Source organism: Protomyctophum bolini (assembly GCF_963924005.1).
Source record: "Protomyctophum bolini genome assembly, chromosome: 5".
NCBI lineage: Eukaryota > Metazoa > Chordata > Actinopteri > Myctophiformes > Myctophidae > Protomyctophum > Protomyctophum bolini.
In genome coordinates, this window is record NC_137866.1 from 50,074,651 (window position 1) to 50,091,512 (window position 16,862).

General features: G+C 42.5%; 1 protein-coding gene and 1 long non-coding RNA gene across 2 annotated transcripts; both read left to right on the top strand.

Annotated features, from left to right (window-relative positions):
* The first annotated feature begins 3,906 nt into the window (after positions 1-3,906).
* LOC308315364 lies at positions 3,907-6,053 on the top strand. The gene is made up of 3 exons (XR_013964018.1): positions 3,907-4,004; positions 4,932-5,045; positions 5,935-6,053. It is a non-coding gene; the product is annotated as an uncharacterized lncRNA (long non-coding RNA).
* Positions 6,054-8,336: 2,283 nt separating this feature from the next.
* LOC308316013 (protein NLRC3-like) lies at positions 8,337-16,567 on the top strand (the record flags this gene model as incomplete). The annotated part of the gene is made up of 2 exons (XM_080764333.1): positions 8,337-10,108; positions 16,492-16,567. The coding sequence occupies 2 exons, from the start codon at positions 8,337-8,339 to the stop codon at positions 16,565-16,567; spliced, it is 1,848 nt and encodes a 615-aa protein (XP_080620459.1).
* Positions 16,568-16,862: the final 295 nt, after the last annotated feature.

Consider the following 16,862-nt stretch of genomic DNA (forward strand, 5'->3'; position numbering starts at 1 on the left):
TTATGAAAATAACTTCTCATAAATATATACAGTAGGCATATATATATATATATATATATATATATATATATATATATATATATATTATTTTTTTTACTTCAATCAAAAAGCAGGCCTACATAAAACAAAGGGTTTTGTAGCCATTTACAAATTCAGAAATTATAGCAGAGACAGTATTTAGAATTTAATTATATTTTCAACTGGTTTATTGCCACAAAAATAGCATCTCATACCAACTGGCTTGTAGGCCAGTGGTTCCCAAAGTGGGGTCCGGGGATCCCTAGGGGTCCTCGGTTAAATGATAGTTAGGAACCAAATGGACCCTTATGGGTCTGAAACTCTGAGAGTGTACTACATACTATGGGTAAACCAATTTCACTGTACATTTGTACACTCAGTTAAATTAACTTTGATTTTATGGGTCCCAGAGATAGAAATGGGGAACGGTAGCCTAATTCAGGTCAAACTGGGGGTCCTTGAAATGTAAATAACTGAAAATCACTGCTAGAGCCGTAAAAATCTTCTCATATGGGGGTCCCTGGCATATATTTTCAAATGGGGGTCCGTGGGCTAATGAGTGTCAATTTGAGGGTGCTTGACATGAAAAATGTTGGGAACCACTGCTGTAGGCTACAAGTGTAATAATAATGAATGTAAAAAATCGATTACATATTGGTGCTCGTAAAATTTTGGTGGGTGCTCCTAATTTTTTTCTGGTGCTCCTTCATTCTGAATTTGGGAGCACCAGTGCTACCAAGTAAAAAAGTTAATTTCGAGCCCTGGATTACCCGGCGGTGTTGCTGCCCCTCCGGGAGTCGCGGCTCATGGCTCTACAGACGGCACAGAGACAGCAGTCACTCCGCTGAACGTGTCAGTGTTGCTGCAGTCGTGTGAACTGTGAACCGTGCAGCCTAGGCACTGGTGCTGCTGAGTTCTGACACAGCCGACTCACAGCTTCTTCTTCTGAATTAGGCTACTTTATATTTGCATTGAAAAATACATTTTGCTGTTTCCCAAAACAAACCAGCGCGCGCTACTCTTTGCTACAAAGCGACTGGAAGGACGAGGTTTACAGACATACCAATAGTAGTCCATCATATGCTGTATAGTGTATAGCCTATCCGATCAGCGATCACCAGGGGGCAGCGACAACACACACACACACACACACACACACACACACACACACACACACACACACAATAGCCTTCTATAATGCTGCGCACATATATTATATATATTTAAAAAAATACCCAGCATAATTTTTGGGAAGGCTAAGCCTTCCCTAGCCTTATGCACCCGCCGCCTATGTATAGTATTCACTGTTATTTCACAAGTGTTTGTAGGGTACCTGTACATGACAGTGTTAAAATCACAGAACAACCAGTGTTACATTACATGAGTCAAGTGGCCAGCCTTTGCTTTTACATTACTAATACACATCTTAGTATGGCAATCATACCTCTGTTGTGCTTCTCTTGACGAAGAGCAGGGATGTTGATGCCCCAGGCTGGGGAAATACAGAGGGAACAGCGTCGTCCTTCAGCAATGTCTGTGGTTTCCTACGCTTTCCCTTGTCCATCAACTCTGCCATGACATTGCGGGTGAAGTCGTCCGGGGTGAAATGTTGACCACACACGCGAAGAGGACGAAGAATTCCTGGATCAGTGTTCTCGTCGTACCGGGGGTTTTTAATAGCTCTCAGCCACTGAGTACAAAGCTCCCGCCGATCCGATTTAGGGAAACGGTGATACGAGGGGTCCAGGAACTTCTTCATCTTTCTGGCGTCATCACACCCAGGCACAACACAATACGAAGGCATGTTGATAACCAAGTCCGAGCTATGCTACTGCTAGCTACTAGCCTAGACGACTACTACTACTCCTAGTCTCCTACCACCACTACTCCTAGACTCCTTCTACTACTACTCCTAGTCTCCTACCACCACTACTCCTAGACTCCTTCTACTACTACTCCTAGACTCCTACACTCCTACTAGACTCCTACCACCACTACTACTCCTAGACTCCTACCACCACTACTACTCCTAGACTCCTACACTCCTTCTACTACTACTAGACTCCTACCACCACTACTACTCCTAGACTCCTACCACCACCACTACTACTCCTAGACTCCTTCTACTACTACTACTTCTACTACTACTCCTTCTCCTAGACTCCTAATAATACTACTACTAGTATTACTACTACTGTCTCCTACCACTCCGTCTTCTAGACTCCTACTATTACTACTACTCCGTCTCCTCTACTACGAATACTACTATAAATACAAAAACGACTACTAATAATACTATTACTACTAATACTGCTACTACTACTGCTACTGCTACTACTAATAAATCTAAATATGAGGTAAAACTGACTTACTTTCTATCACACGTTCACAACAACTGCTTCAAAATTCGCTCTCGGTCTCGGTTCATCAAACTCCACGCAACAAAGCGCGGTCTCTGGCGGCGCGCTTTTTGGCTTCGCAGGAGCGGATGTCGCGCAATGCACTGTGGGTAGTGTAGGAAATGATATAACCGTGCCTCGGCTCAATACATGACTCGTTCTCCGCAGCGGTTTCGCCAAATGTAAATATTTTTTATTGTTTTCATGAACGGATATGATACTAAAGCATGACAAAGGCCATATAATAGTGGCGAACCGATCCTTTAAGTGGTAAATTATGTGACAATGCGACAGGCAATTTTATGGAGTAACGCAAACTCTGCTTACGAACAGAAAAAAAGACAACCTAAGTTACAGATGCTTTTTTTGGTTCCCCAGTGATATCACTGCCAAAAAAACAACAACTGTCATAAAACAACCACTCAATGGCCAATTGACTAATTCATTATTTTAGTAGCCTATATTAAATAGGGGGGTCTCAAGATTCGGGGACCCCCAGGGACCCCCCGGGACCCCCAAATGGTAACTCATTTTTCAACCGTTTTTGACGGCGGTGGGCTCGTTGTGATTTTGTCGCCCCCCTGGGGGCGTCTTTGGGGGTCTCAAGGTTTGGGACCCCTGGGGACCCCCCAGGGACCCCCAAATGGTAACTCTGTCATTTCTCAACTGTTTTGGACGGGGGTGGGCTCGTTGGAATCGTGTCTTTGGGGTCTCAAGGTTCAGGGACCCCCATGGACCCCCCAGGGACCCCCAAATGGTAACTGTCATTTCTCAACTGTTTTGGACGGGGGTGGGCTCGTTGGAATCGTGTCGCCCCCCTGGGGGCGTCTTTGGGGGTCTCAAGGTTCACAGCTCGCCTCACAGCTAGAAGATCCTGGGTTCGATTCCCGCTGTGGGCGCTGGGGGCGTGTTCTCTCCTCTGCGTCATCAATGCCCATACCCGAGGCGGGGTTGGCGAAAGGGCCTTTCTGTGTGGAGTTTGTATGTTCTCCCCGTTTCCCCTAGGGTATAGTACCCTTACATGTTCTCCCCGTGTCCCCTAGGGCAGGTACCCTCACATGTTCTCCCCGTGTCCCCTAGGGCAGGTACCCTCACATGTTCTCCCCGTGTCCCCTAGGGTAGGTACGCTCACATGTTCTCCCCGTGTCCCCTAGGGTAGGTACCCTCACAAAAACATGCAGTAATCCTGGTCGGAATGTGTTAAGGAGATAACTGTTACAATTGCTCAATTCAACAGACCCATTCAGCATTCTAAAAACACCTTCTCAACCCTGACCTAAGTTTTAAGTGTTTTAAGTGTGTTGTCTTTATCTCCTTGGGCAAATCATTCCATTGCACCGTTTGTACTACATGGAATACAAGCTACTGTTATGCTAATTACTGTCTGTTATTTACTTAGTATTATTTCTAGTAGTATTATTCACTGTCTCTGTTGTTTATGTATTGTTATTTCTGTCTGTATGATTCCAGAAGTGCAGTCCACCACAGAGCAGAGTCTCCAACTCCCAGCCTTCTGTCTGTGAAGAGTGACTGGTCTAAAGGGAAACCTCCTAACTTCAGTAACGAACCTGGACCTCCTGATTCACAGTATGTCAACCCTCCTATAAATATATACAAGACTATAACACTGTAACACTATACAATATACACTATAACACTATACAATTTACACTTTAACATATTTTATACTGACTGTGAGATGGCGGGCAGCTGTGTTCTGCACTAGCTGTAAACGCCTGAGTGATGCCTGGTCGATGCCAATATACAAAGAGTTGCAATAATCTATTCTTGATTAAATCAAAGCATGGATAACCATCTCCAGCTGTTTTTAGGGGAGGTAGGATTTGACCGTGGCGATGATTGGAATTTGGAAGAAGAGTTTTAACAACGGAGCTGATTGTTTATTAAGTTTAAAATCTTTATCAAAAATAAAACCAAGAGGGGGGACAGTGGCACAGTCGGTAGTGTTGTCGCCTCACAGCTAGAAGATCCTGGGTTCGATTCCCGCTGTGGGCGCTGGGGGCGTGTTCTCTCCTCTGCGTCATCAATGCCCATACCCGAGGCGGGGTTGGCGAAAGGGCCTTTCTGTGTGGAGTTTGTATGTTCTCCCCGTTTCCCCTAGGGTAGGTACCCTCACATGTTCTCCCCTTGTCCCCTAGGGCAGGTACCCTCACATGTTCTCCCCGTGTCCCCTAGGGTAGGTACCCTCACAAAAACATGCAGTAATCCTGGTCGGAATGTGTTAAGGAGATAACTGTTACAATTGCTCAATTCAACAGACCCATTCAGGATTCTAAAAACGCCTTCTCAATCCTGACCTAAGTTTTAAGTGTTTAGAGAGGCACTTGTCTTTATCTCCTTGGGCAAATCATTCCATTGCACCGTTTGTACTACATGGAATACAAGCTACTGTTATGCTAATTACTGTCTGTTATTTACTTAGTATTATTTCTAGTAGTAATATTCACTGTCTCTGTTGTTTATGTATTGTTATTTCTGTTTGTATGATTCCAGAAGTGTCCACCACAGAGCAGAGTCTCCAACTCCCAGCCTTCTGTCTGTGAAGAGTGACTGGTCTAAAGGAGATCCTCTTAACTTAAGTAACGAACCTGGACCTCCTGATTCACAGTATGTCAACCCTCCTATAAATATATACAACACTATAACACTGTAACACTATAAAATATACACTATAACACTACACAATATACACTATAACATATTTTATACTGACTGTGAGATGGCGGGCAGCTGTGTTCTGCACTAGCTGTAAACGCCTGAGTGATGCCTAGTCGATGCCAATATACAAAGAGTTGCAATAATCTATTCTTGATGAAATCAAAGCATGGATAACCATCTCCAGCTGTTTTTAGGGGAGGTAGGATTTGACCGTGGCGATGATTGGAATTTGGAAGAAGAGTTTTAACGACGGAGCTGATTGTTTATTAAGTTTAAAATCTTTATCAAAAATAAAACCAAGAGGTGGGACAGTGGCACAGTCGGTAGTGTTGTCGCCTCACAGCTAGAAGATCCTGGGTTCGATTCCCGCTGTGGGCGCTGGGGGCGTGTTCTCTCCTCTGCGTCATCAATGCCCATACCCGAGGCGGGGTTGGCGAAAGGGCCTTTCTGTGTGGAGTTTGCATGTTCTCCTCGTTTCCCCTAGGGTATAGTACCCTCACATGTTCTCCCCGTGTCCCCTAGGGTAGGTACCCTCACAAAAACATGCAGTAATCCTGGTCGGAATGTGTTAAGGAGATAACTGTTACAATTGCTCAATTCAACAGACCCATTCAGCATTCTAAAAACGCCTTCTCAATCCTGACCTAAGTTTTAAGTGTTTTAAGTGTGTTGTCTTTATCTCCTTGGGCAAATCATTCCATTGCACCGTTTGTACTACATGGAATACAAGCTAATGTTATGCTAATTACTGTCTGTTATTTACTTAGTATTATTTCTAGTAGTATTATTCACTGTCTCTGTTGTTTATGTATTGTTATTTCTGTCTGTATGATTCCAGAAGTGTCCACCACAGAGCAGAGTCTCCAACTCCCAGCCTTCTGTCTGTGAAGAGTGACTGGTCTAAAGGGAAACCTCCTAACTTCAGTAACGAACCTGGACCTCTTGATTCACAGTATGTCAACCCTACTATAAATATATACAACACTATAACACTGTAACACTATACGATATACACTATAACACTATACAATATAAACTATAACATAAAGGGAGTCTACCAACGCGCCTCAAGCCTGAAACGGCTGATCCGGTGCTTCACAGGTGCAAGGACATCATGAGTTGCATAAGGAGAAGAGACTGGAGCAGCACGGACATTTAGAGCCTTTTATTTAGGTGCTGAGTATACAAACGACTAACGTTTCGACCTTGCTGTCTTCTAGGGTAGGTACCCTCACATGTTCTCCCCGTGTCCCCTAGGGTAGGTACCCTCACATGTTCTCCCCGTGTCCCCTAGGGTAGGTACCCTCACGTGTTCTCCCCGTGTCCCCTAGGGTAGGTACCCTCACAAAAACATGCAGTAATCCTGGTCGGAATGTGTTAAAGGTCCAATGCCACGCCCTGAAATTAATATTGGTACTGTACATCATGTGGTCTGACTGAAAACAGTTTGAATGGGCTACGGCGCTAGCAACAAGTGGCTACTAGGTCAGGCTAGTACATTTAGCGTCATATTGACTATAAATGTAATTGAAAAAAACTCTTAGTTAGAATGCAATTGAGGTTGGCGTGGGTTTTTTTAGGGGAACTGCAGCACAAGTGCAAATTTCGGACTCGAGTCCCACGTTCCCCCGGCCACCAACAACCCTGTCTGCCCGCTCTGAGTAGAGCCCTGAGTCCCGCAGCGCGACTACTGTTCTCTTCCCTTTCTTTCTTCCCCTCTACTTGAACAATGTTGTGGTACATAGGATATTTGAAGACTGATATGCATTTTAGCCCGGTGCAGTGCCGCTACTCAACCTGTGAGCAGGGCTCCGCAGCAGGCTGAACTTAGCCGTGGTTGAGGCCATTTCAGCAGGGGAGACAGAGAGCTACATGGCCGGGGCATGGCTCGAGTGCGAAATTGCGATTATGCAACAGTTACCATAAAACAAAAAACACGTCAACTCAATGTCATTGTAACTAAGATTTTCGAGCGAAAAAATATTTTTTTGAATGAGACTTTCACCCAGTATGAAGCTAAATGTGACACCAAAATAGTAGCATAAGTTACTATGCTACTACTGCCACCAAGCCCGGCGAGCCCACATAGAAGTCGTTGGGGAAAGTTAATCGGCACTATGACGTCGTCATCATGATTCAAGCATTGTTTGATAGCCGTTCTTATCTCCCGAGGGGCGTGACATTGGGCCTTTAAGGAGATAACTGTTACAATCAGGGCTCCAGACTAACTTTTTCACAGGTAGCACTGGTGCCACCTACCTTTTCAGTTGGTAGCGCCACCACAAATTAGGTAGCACCAACTTTTTATTTGTATCACCAAGGCTAGCAAAGGTTTTCTTGGCTGAAGCATAAATGCCTTAAATTAAGCACATAACATGGAATATTTCTCACTCACACACATTCTATAGGAAATTATTATAATGAATTAACCTATAGTGCATTTTTCCATATCGTTATTATCATTTGGCTATATGAAACAGAAATGAGACACACCCCTTACCTTCTGCATGGGCATGTTCAACCTAATGGCCAATAAGGATATTTAACACTGAGGTGCCCACGTGCCCACTCTTCCTGCACCCTTTTGCAATGTGAAATGCCACCGAATTCATAATCCTTGCCCACTTTGCTCGTCTTTTTTTTATATGGAATGAAATGAACGTGTGTATGTGTGTGTGTGTGTGTGTGTGTGTGTGTGTGTGTGTGTGTGTGTGTGTGTGTGTGCTTGCGTGTGTGCGTGCGTGCGTCTGACACTGCAGTCAAACCACATCTGGGCTCACCACACCCAGTCAAACAACACCTGGACTGAAGACACCCAGTCAAACCACACCTGGACTGAAGACACCCAGTCAAAACACAGGTGGACAAAGTAAGAATGTGCACTCATTGAAAATGCATGCTGATAAATTGAAATCATAGACTAAATGTTCAAATAATTACTGTCTGTAACAATTATATCCAAGTGCATATAATGAAGCTCAACAACTATCAACTCAAAAGCTGGACAAAAACAACTGATCTTGTGTTGTTACTTTTGCCTGTTTTTCTGAATAAATTGCATAGTAAGGTATGAGGTATTTAATATATAATGAATGTGTGCTGTATACTGTACATGTAAAGTTATAAATTAACCTCAATGTTTAAAACATAAATGTTCTTCTCATTTCAGATGTCAGTCTGCAGGGTATTTTGAACGATTATAAGGACAGTGTGAACAGTCTTGATGAAGTGAAAGACGACATGACGGAGTCTGTAACCTCCGTCACCGGCACCTACTCAGAGCTCTACTTCTCAGCGGGAGAGAGTGAAGGGGTTAATCGCCAACATGAGGTGATACAGCTTGAAACAGCTTCCAACATGAAGACCTTCCATGACGAACCAATCAACTGCTGTAAAATCTTTAAGATCCTCCTCCCTGGCAGAAAGACACCCAGCACAAGTGTTCTGACCGAAGGCATCGCTGGCATTGGAAAAACATTCTCTGTGCGCAAGTTTCTTCTGGACTGGGCAAGAGGTTTGGAGAATCAAGATATAGATCTCCTGGTTCCCTTTCCATTCCGGGAGCTGAACTTGGTCAGAGATAAGCAGTACAGCCTTCTCAACCTGATCCATGATTTCCACCCAACATTAAAGAAGGTCACAGCAGAGCAGCTCGCTGCCTGGAAAGTTTGCTTCATCTTCGATGGCCTCGATGAAAGCAGGTCTCCATTGCACTTCGACAAAAATGAAATCCTCTCTGATGTCACAGTGACATCATCGGTGGATGCTCTGTTGACAAACCTCATCAAGAGGAATCTGCTCCCCTCGGCCCTCCTCTGGATAACCACCAGACCTGCAGCAGCCAATCGGATCCCTCCTGCATGTGTTGACATGGTGACAGAAGTGCGAGGGTTCACAGACCCCCAGAAGGAGAAGTACTTCAGGAAGAGATTCAGTGAAGAGAAGCTGGCCGACAGAGTTCTCTCACACTTGAAGACATCGAGGAGCCTCCACATCATGTGTTACATCCCACTCTTCTGTTGGATCATTGCTACCGTTCTGCTGGACATGTTGAGGACACACACCACCATTGGACAGCTGCCCAAGACCCTGACTGAGATGTGCTGCCACTTCCTGTTGGTTCTGACAAACAGGAAGAAGCAGAAGTATGATGAGACTCATCATGTCAAAAAGAGAGCAAAAGAAAAGAGGACTCAACAGCAGCTCACAGATACTGAGAGGAAAGTTCTTCTGAACCTGGGCATGCTGGCATTTGGACATCTGGAGAAAAGTAGCATCATGTTCTACCAAGAAGACCTGGAAGAGTGTGGTCTTGATGTGAAAGACGCCTCGCTGTACTCAGGAGTGTGCACGCAGATCTTCAAGAGAGAGAGTGTGCTGTTTCAGAAAACTGTCTACAGCTTTGTTCATCTGAGCATCCAGGAGTTTATGGCTGCAGTCTACCTGTTCCACTGTTTCACACAGAAGAACATGAAGGTACTGAAGACATTCCTGGAAGATGAAAAATACAGAGGTATGAGCTCCCTCTCCGACTTCCTGAAAGCTGCTATGGAAAAATCCCTGAAGAGTAAAAATGGCCACCTGGACCTACTTGTTCGGTTCCTTCATGGCCTCTCACTGGATTCCAACCAAAGTCTGTTAGGAGGCCTGCTGGGTCAGACAAAGAAAAGTCTGTCAGGAGGTCTGCTGGGTCAGAAAACGAAGGAGATCCAGAAAGCCATCCAGAACCTGAAGGAGATGTTAACTCGTGATGATGCCTCTCCTGACAGATGTATCAACATGTTCCACTGTCTGATGGAGATGAACGACCAATCATTACATCAGGAGATCCAACAGTTCCTGAAGTCAGAGAACAGAACAGAGAAACTGTATGAGACCCAGTGTTCAGCTCTGGCCGTCATGCTGCAGATGTCAGAGGAGGTTCTGGAAGAGTTGGACCTGGACAAATACAACACATCAGAGGAGGGGCGAAGGAGACTGATCCCAGCTGTGAGGAACTACAGAAAGGCTCGGTTAGTAGTCAAGTGAATAGAAACATCCTAGAGTCAATCTGCCATTACAGTTAACACTATAATTATAAATGAAGGTTGGCATAAAAGTCTGCATTTCAAATAGTGATTAGTGGTATTGTGTGGTATTATGGGTATTTTGTGTATTGTCTGCATTGTTCTACACCCCTTTTAACACCATAAAAGACAGCCAAAATACCCAACGTTAAATCCGCTTCACTGTGGTGAAAGCACTCAGTAGAACAAGTTGAAAGGTGTCACTCACAGATCTATAAGCATACAATGCTTTGCATCGCAACACATTGACAGCTTGTAGGTCTGGTTAATTATCAAAGCGAGTCCCTCGATGCGATGTAATATAAAAAACAGCCAAAGCTTTTGAAAGTGGTACAAAGTTGAGGGAAAGGCCATGGAGTCACTTAATCTGTAGGGTCCATCCTCCAGGGACCATGTGTGTGATATGATCTGTAGGGTCCATCCTCCAGGGACCATGTGTGTGATATGATCTGTTGGGTCCATCCTCCAGGGACCATGTGTGTGATATGATCTGTAGGGTCCATCCTCCAGGGACCATGTGTGTGTCATCATCTGTCTAGCATGAAGGTGCACAACACACATCCTGGCAATAATTTAAAGATAATGTTGTCCTAAGTGTAGTAGCTAGCGAATGCAATTATCAATGCTGTATAATGGCTGAATATCCATGGACAACTTAAGTTATAAGCAACATAGTTTGTCTAAGCTCCAGATTCAATAATGATATTTTAACTGCCACGGTTCTTTTAATTACTCCGTTAAAGGAGCATAAGTTAACAGTTGTTGCTTGTGAAAAGGATCAATATTAATAAGACACTTCTAATATCTGTGCATATGTTTGATGCAACGTTTGGAGCTGCTCATTTCCTTTTCTTGGGTTAGCAAAAAAGAAAAGCAAAATGTACCACATTGGATAATTCTTTCATAATTCTTATGCAAGCTCACAATGCTGCGATTGGCTATTTTCAGCAAAAATCTGTCATTATGACGGCATCAAGGCCCGCCACAATACATTTTAGTCGACTAAATCAACTGTAGATTTAGTCGACTAAAACTTATGACATTTAGTCGACTAAAACTAGACTAAACACTAAAACATTCCAGGTGACTAAAATGTGACTAAAACTAAATGAAAGCTATTCAAGAGACTATGACTAAAACTAAAATCAAAATGTGCTGCCAAAAACAAAACTGGACTTAAAACATTGTGTAGGTTATGAAATGTTATAATATTGTAGGTTATGAAATGTTATACTATTGTAGGTTATGAAATGGTATAATATTGTAGGTTATGAAATGTTATAATATTGTAGGTTATGATGCATGTTATAATATTGTAGGTTATGAAATGTTATAATATTCTAGGTTATGCAATATTATAATATTGGGGTCAATTCAAACTAACAGTAAAGCCTACAGCTGTGGCCCAGCCTGAGGAGACTGAATGCTGGTCTCCAGCAGCTTGTTTGTGAAGCTTTTACAATGTTTAGGCAGTAAATATCCAATGTTGTTGTTCAGTCTTCATTTCACTCCTTCAACTGCTGGTTGAAGTCTTTGATGTCAAAATGTGTTGTCAAGTGGTGTCTATATCTCTGGATAACTAGATAGGAGATGTTTTAGTTAACTTCAATGACAGTGAACTAGGTATCATTTGTTTTTATAATCTCTTATTTAATCTGCATTCACAGACTTGCTGGCTGTAAACTCAGAAAAACAGACGTTGAAGTTGTGTCTTCAGCTCTCAACTCTAATCCTTCCCATTTGAGAGAATTGGACCTCAGTGAAAACGACCTGCAGGACTCAGGACTCTGTGCTTCACTGAAGAGCCCACACTGTAGACTGGAAGTTCTAAAGTAAGATACATTTACCACATTTATTTTGATCACTTCTGTTTATTATGTACTGTATTATGTGAATATAATATGATTGCTGTGGTGAGAATATTAATAAGCTTGATATCATGCAGGTAACCCAAGCTTATGGGCCTGAGTAGATGTTAAAATTACCCAAATATGTTTGAAAGTGTAATAATCCTTTAACATTACGACGTCGGAGCAGCCGTTCTGACCGGATTTGAGATTTAAAAGTTTATTTTCTTAGACCATGGAGTCCAGAGAAAGTTCCCCTTGCACGACTTTGTCTAAATATTCGATTGAAATCATCTGTTTTTTTCCCATTTGAAACGTTTTGTAAATATGATTTTAGGCATATATCTCTTACTATGTCTGACTATTATCGGCACAATGGACCGCCGTCCCCCTTTCTCACCCACTCGCCTTTTTTTTTGCGCTGCTTGATAATGGTGTCTTTTATAAACCGATTCCCGACATTTCCTTTTCACTTGATATAATTTCGTAGAGAGGGCCTACACAACCAATCTGTATACCAAATGAAAGCCCGAATTCCGTAGTTTACATGGTATTTTGAATTTTTTTAAATGAGCAAAAAATTAGCGAGTTATGATTTAAAGAAAAGAGGGGTGGAGGAAAAAAAAGAACACACAACACACATACAGCTAGCTAACTAGGCGATTATTTGGCAGAATCAATCAAATATATATTAATTACATCGATAACATGCGTAGCCTATAATGTTTCCCCCTCTATATAAAAATGACAATATATAACTCATGTCGTATGTCGTCATCAGTGTTGGGACGTAACGTAACGTAAATAACGCGTTACAGTAACGCCGTTACGTTCGGCAGTAACGGTTGCTGTAACGCGTTATTTTTTTAAATTCAGTAACTTGTTACCGTTACTACATGGTGCGTTATTCCGTTACTCTTCCATTATTTTTCATGTAGTCTCGATCGGGGGAGAATGAGAAGAACTGTCATGCTTGCCTTGCGGGAGAGAAGGGGGAGGAGGAGGAGTGTGTGTGCGTTTGTGTGTGTGTGTGTGTGTGTGTGTGTGTGTGTGTGTGTGTGTGTGTGTGTGTGTGTGTGTGTGTGCGTGTGTGTGTACTACACGTGGTGATGCGCAAGTTTGTTTACTCTGACTAGTGTCATGGCGGCGCCCATATCGCAAATGGCTATATTCCTCCTTATTTCCTTCAGCTGCTCCAATCCAGCACAAAGTACAGTCAAAGTAAGTTGTTGAGTCCCAGCAAATTATGACGATCCCATTCCCACCGGCTATACCACCGTGTTTGTTTATGTCGGTCGCGCGCGCGTGTGTGTGTGTGTGTGTGTGTGTGTGTGTGTGTCGTGTGCGCCGTGTATGCACATCATGTGAGCGAGCGAGCGAGAGAAAAAGAGAGAGAGACACTGAAAGAGGCTGCGCGTTCGTGTGTGTGTGTGTGTGTGTGTGTGTGTGTGTGTGTGTGAGACAGTGTGCGTAGCCTAGCTACTTTTGAGCGAGAGAGAGAGACGGACAGATACTGAAAGAGACTTTGCGCGTGTGTTTGATTATCAAATATTAATTCTGGTTTTGGTCTTACTTTGTTTATAAATCCAGACTCAAATTAGTATTGCCACCACCACCACCAATAAGAGCAGCTATGAGCTATCTCAGCATATCTGCACAGTATACAACATTCACTGGAGCAGTGGAACTGGAACCCTCATGTTGTTGGTTGTAGCCTACTTGTATTTAGTTGTTTGCTATAAATATGTATTGATAGGCCTACATAGCATCATCAAAATCACCACCAGTCCCCCCTGCTATTGGTATATTATTATCACTGTACTGAACTGAAGGCATGAATGAATGGCCTGGAAGTGGGAGCCCGTTTTTCTTTTTGAGTGGTGCAACCACTCTATTATAGATAGAACTATGTGTGTCCCTGGTTGGCTGGTTGTGTCCCTGGGTCTGAGCACGGAAATAGCACCAAGTGTTTTGGATGTGGGGCGGCTCGCCGGAACCGGCACCGGCGAGCCGAGCCGAAAAGTAACGAAAAAGTTACTTTTCGAAGTAACGCTTTACTTTTTGGTTTAAGTAACAGTAAAGTAACTAAGTTACTTTTGAAATGATGTAACTAGTAACTGTAACTAGTTACTTTTTAAAAGTAACGGTCCCAACACTGGTCGTCATGTATGTGAACTAGGCTGCTTGATCAAGGGTGTTGCTTTTGTGAGCAATGGTGTACAAGATTGGTAATACGTTGGTCAAAGTAACTAATTTTTAGACCATCTGGGGGAAATAAATACATCTGCAGAGTTCCCCCCCCCCCCCCACACACGCAATTCTAGCCTACCCAAACGTAAAACAAAGTCGGAAAGTGTTTTATCAGCTCCCAAACTTTTTCGTTTGCATGGCCGGTTTGACCAGACGCGATTCTTTCTTTGGCACAATCAATCAAATATAATAGTAGGCTACTAAGCCCGTTTTCAGCTAAATGCGGAAATGTCCAGGCTAAATAACTTATCGACGGGAGTCGTGTTAATATTTATTTACTCGTCATTGTCATGTTCACTCCAAATAAACAAGTATTATGCACTTATGATGCGGAGAGCCATCTTATAAAATATTTGGGTTGGGATATTGAGAGGGCAGAAAACAGCCCGGTCACGTGGTTCATGTACTTGCAAGTTGGGACAAAGAAATGCAATGTTTTTTATTAATTAAACTGATATAACAACATAACGTGGCTAATAATTGTTTATTTGGAATGTACTTTGGCTGGTAATTTAGGTAAATATAACGCGACTCACTTGTATAAGTAATTTACGGCGGACATGCCGCATTTACCACAATACATTGGCTTTAGTAATGCAGTTAGCTTACATAAGCTAACGGCTGGAGGACTACGGACAATCCGGTCAATAACATCATTACACTTAAACATTAATACAATTATGTCATGTTTACATGCCTAGTCAAGCAGTCTGTACATCGCGTGGGGTCACATATATTAATTACATTGATAACACACGAGAAAAGACGAGTGATCTTGGCTCTTTGCTGGGTGGAAGGAAACAGAAGAACAAGAACAACAAGAACAACAGAAGACAGCAAGTAGCAATGCGACACTCTTCCATGGCTATGTTGCAATATAGCACTAACAGGCAACGGCAATATATATTTTTCACATGTATTATTAGTTTTATACATTTTAGGAGTGAAAACATGTGTTTAGAAATGACAACATCTCAGCAGTTCAGACAATGTCCCATTGTTAACAACACTTAACACACGACACAGACAGCTAGCTACCTAGGCTAGCTAGCTTCTCGCTCCATTGAAACCGAGCATTCAATAACATCCCTCTGCCCTCATCATGGATAATAATCATTGTATTCATATTATCTTATCAAAATAGTAAACAAATTCCAAGTTAATTAACCAGCCAAACATATATGATTTAATTCGTTGGAAATGGGATGCAGGCTTGAACAATGTCGGCTCCAGCTGGAGAGGGACGAGTGGGGGAGAGAGTGGCCAATCAAATCGCACCAAAAACACGGTCCCCCTGACTGTTCAGCCGAGACTGAGTAGTAGTGAATTTTTTTCAGACTTCCTAGTGTTAAGGCAAATGTATAAGCTTCTGAGCTACTTCGTCATACAACTGGATTACAAACCATAAACAGCTGATGTACAAGCTCACAACGCGTCGAGGACGCAACGCTTGTGAGCTCGTATGATTGTCTATTTTATGCGTGCGACCCGTTGTAGCTACGCCACAGTTATCGAGCTTTACCGTGGTACGCATTAATGCATAATCAATAGTCTGCATCTACCTACTGTACTAATCAATTATCATTCTATTAGTCTAGGTCTGTGGTTCCAAAACTGAGGGTCTGGACCCCCAAGGGTGGTCCCCAGAGGATTAGCTTAATGTGCATCATTGTTTTCTCACTGAACAGTAGACAACCCACAGTATAAGTGTACAGTATACAGAGTATCTGTACATTTCTAAAGCCCAAACCACACCAAAGGGTTGGGTCAGGACAAAGTGTTTTTTTTAAAGATAAACCACACCAATGAAACTCATTGAGTTGCATTGGTGTGGTTGATGTAAAAACGAATATAAAGAAAATGTTTTGTCCCGACCCGACCCTTTGGTGTGATTTAGGATTTAAGGTACAATTCAATTACTTTTAAAATATTTTTAAAACCAAATTGTCAAATATTACGGAAGAAAGTCGCAAACATTATGAAAATAGCTGATCTACAAGCTCACTGTGAGGCATTGTGAGCTTGTAGTTTGGCTATTTAGTGTGGTTGCCCCAGACTCTTGTAATTGTAACACTTTATTATTATTCTTCTTCTTATTATTATTCCATTACGCGAGTAAGACAAAGTTTGGCGCATTATACCTCCCACAGTTTTGACTGTACGCACTTGAGCCATATGTCAAATTGACCGTGTTTTAATTTGTTATGTTTGTTATTTAATCTGCATTCACAGACTTGCTGGCTGTAAACTCAGAAAGACAGACGTTGAAGCTGTGTCTTCAGCTCTCAGCTCTTATCCTTCCATTTGAGAGAATTGGACCTCAGTGAAAACGACCTGCAAGACTCAGGACTAGTGGAGCTAGTGGAGTGGAGACAGGAAGTTCTAAAGTAAGATACATTTACCACATTTATTTTGATCACTTCTGTTTAATTATGTACTGTATTATGTGAATATATTATGAATGCTGTGGTGAGAATGTATTAATAAGCTTGATATTGAACGTGTAATATCCCTTTAAGGCAAATGTATAGGCTACTTCGAAATTCTCATTTGTGTGTTTTTATATCAAGTCAATACAAATATATTTTTTATTACTTCCTTAA